The sequence below is a fragment of the Rattus norvegicus genome, chromosome 12, assembly GCF_021556685.1.
Source record: "Rattus norvegicus strain SHRSP/BbbUtx chromosome 12, alternate assembly SHRSP_T2T, whole genome shotgun sequence".
Lineage (NCBI taxonomy): Eukaryota > Metazoa > Chordata > Mammalia > Rodentia > Muridae > Rattus > Rattus norvegicus.
Genome location: NC_141545.1, coordinates 39,769,628 through 39,772,168, shown reverse-complemented (window position 1 = coordinate 39,772,168; position 2,541 = coordinate 39,769,628). Strand labels below are relative to the sequence as shown.

Sequence of the window (2,541 nt, the reverse complement as noted above, 5' to 3'; positions counted from 1 at the left end):
AGAAATCCAAGGATCGGGATTCTTAATCTGCATCCAGCTCGGGAGGAAGAGAAAAAAAAAAAAGCCTCATCTTGCCAAAGGATCTAGGAGGGACAGAAACTGGAAACGAAAGTATAACAGACACTTCTTGTTTCTCAACTGGCAGGCGCACCCCTGTACATCTCCTTTCTGGCTCTGGACTGGGAACTGAAACCATTCCATAGGAAGCCGGTCTTCCTTCTCCTAGGGGAGGGGAGAAAAAAAAAAAAGCCCACTCTGGCCTGATTCCTTTTTTTTTTTTTTAATATACAGCTATTTATAGCAGCGCTCACCAAACTGTAAAGGGAAAAGCTCCATTGCAAACTCTTCTGTATGGCCCTTCCAAACATAATACGTTATGTATTCCCCACCGGTGCCCATCTCCCCTTGGGTGTTTCACGACAGGGCTCTGCACCCTTCTGTGTTTCTTCGGTACCCCGGATTTCCCTGCTAGGATACAGTTCATAACCCAGGTCTTAAGTAAGAAGACGGTTTCTGTGAACCCTAACCCAGACAAAACGCCACAGCAGCCCGCGTCTCCTGTCGAAATTTATTGAAATGGTAGCTGTCAAGTACAGAAACCCAAGTGACGAGCCCGCCCCCCACCTTAACCGTGGGCGCAGTTGAATCCCTTTGAATAAGAAAAGCAGGCAGAGGAGGGAAACCGCTGTTTTCCCCAAAGCCTTTTAACTGCTCAGCTGAATTTCTCACAGAGCGATTCCCTCCAGCTCTGAGTGCAGTCCCTCCTGGGCTATCCCCCCTCTTACCACCACTGGAGGGAGAGACTCGAGAATAATCAAATCTTTCCAATCTTCTCCCCTCTTCCATTTCTGCTAAAGTCCGGCTGAAAGGTAAACTAGTCCCACAGAACACAAGTGACCCACTGGCTTATCAGTGACACCTGGGGAGAGATCCTGTCCAGTTTCTTGGCTCTCCTTGTCCCCACTGGGGTGCACGGACAGGCTAGGTAGGGCCCTAGCGGTGAAGGACCATCCGTGTCTTTGAGCAGAACTGAGGGAGGAAGCTAAAACACCATAGGTACGGATGGTGTGTCTGGGTGCTCCGAGGGCTCAAACTCTGCAGGACTCTGTCTTCTTCAGCCCTGTCGGCTTGGGAGGCTGAGGAGTTTCCACTGTCTGGAGACTTTGCTTTCTGTTCTCTGAGATTTCTATGGCCGCACTTTGCAACCAAACCGCTCACTGCACCATGCCGTTTTCTCTCAATCCGATTCTCCGGAATCTAGAAGTCCCAAGAAAGCACAAGCCGTGTTTGAGGATGTTACCCCTGTGTGACAGCCAAACTGTCTCTCCAGAGAGCCATAGACCTGAGTGGCGATCTCCCTTCTTGGCATAGCGGACTTAACGAGATGTGGAAGCCAGATAAGGGGGGCTGCCTGGCTCACTGGGGTCAGTCATTAATGCCCCTGGAATACTTCTGATTGTGCTGGGGTCCCCCGTGAGCTCCACACTCGTGCTCCGGTTATTATCTGGTTCGCCCAAGGTTTTCCTTCGAAGGCAACGGTTGATGCACGTGGAGAAGAAGTTGGGGAAAGATGGGCTGGAGAAATAGTAGACCACCGGGTCGAGCATGCTGTTCATGTAGGTAAAGCTAAGGGTGGTGAAGAAGGCCAAGTCCACAGAGGAGTAGATGTCACAGTTCCTCACGTTGTGTTTGTAGAGGAGCCAGAAGATGCGGATCCTCACGGCCACACTGGGCAGGAAGCAGATGACAAACACAATGGCAACCACCATGATGAAGTTGATGGCCCTCTTGATCTTGACGTGCCTGTCCATCTGTCTCTGCCTTAGGCTCCAAATGATCCTGCCAGAGCAGAACAGGATGATGCCCAGGGGCAGGAAGAATTCCAAGAGGAACATTGCATCGTGCCACCTGAAAGTGTAGCAGATGCTAAAACTGCTGCACAGGTTTGCATCGCCGTTTCGGGTCATCATGTCCGTGTAGAGGAGGTGGACTGTCAGGCCGATGGTGATGCCCCACAGGAAGCAAGAGATGATGGCCGCCGTCCGGTTGGAGATCTTGTTCAGGAAGTGGTGCGGGTGGACCACCCTGAAGTACCTGTCCACAGCCACCACCGTGAGGAAGATGATGCTGCCCTGTCGGTTCATGGCCAACATGAAGAGCATCACGCGGCAGGGGATGCTCCCGAACCTCCAGTCCCAGTTCTGGACATAGTTGTCCGTCAAGAACGGCAAGCAAATGATCAGGAGAAAGTCAGCCACGGCCAGGTTGAACAAGAAAATCCGGCTGGATTTCCAGGATTTGAGATGGAAACAGAAGATCCACAAGGCAAGGCCATTACCCAGGAGTCCAAACACAAACTCCAGCCCCAACACCGGCGGCAGGACCTTGGCGATGTTTTCATCTCGGAACACACAGCAGTTCTTGCCGTTTATCACCAGAAAGTGGTTCTGCTTGCTCATGAGGAGATCTGGCCGGTCCAGCCCCGGAGCGCCTCACCTAGCGAAGGCTCAAGGCGAGTGAGTGAGTGAGTGTCTGTGTGGT

The 2,541-nt window shown here is 52.0% G+C and overlaps 1 protein-coding gene across 1 annotated transcript; it reads right to left on the bottom strand.

Moving 5' to 3' along the window:
• Window positions 1-554: 554 nt before the first annotated feature.
• Hcar2 (hydroxycarboxylic acid receptor 2) lies at window positions 555-2,541 on the bottom strand. Its single transcript, NM_181476.2, has one exon. It carries the CDS (start codon window positions 2,457-2,459, stop codon window positions 1,377-1,379), a length of 1,083 nt encoding a protein of 360 aa, NP_852141.1. The 5' UTR covers window positions 2,460-2,541; the 3' UTR covers window positions 555-1,376.

Excerpts from the sequence above, each read along its gene's own strand:
- Hcar2 (NM_181476.2), bottom strand. The coding sequence starts at position 2,459 with ATGAGCAAGCAGAACCACTTTCTGGTGATAAACGGCAAGAACTGCTGT.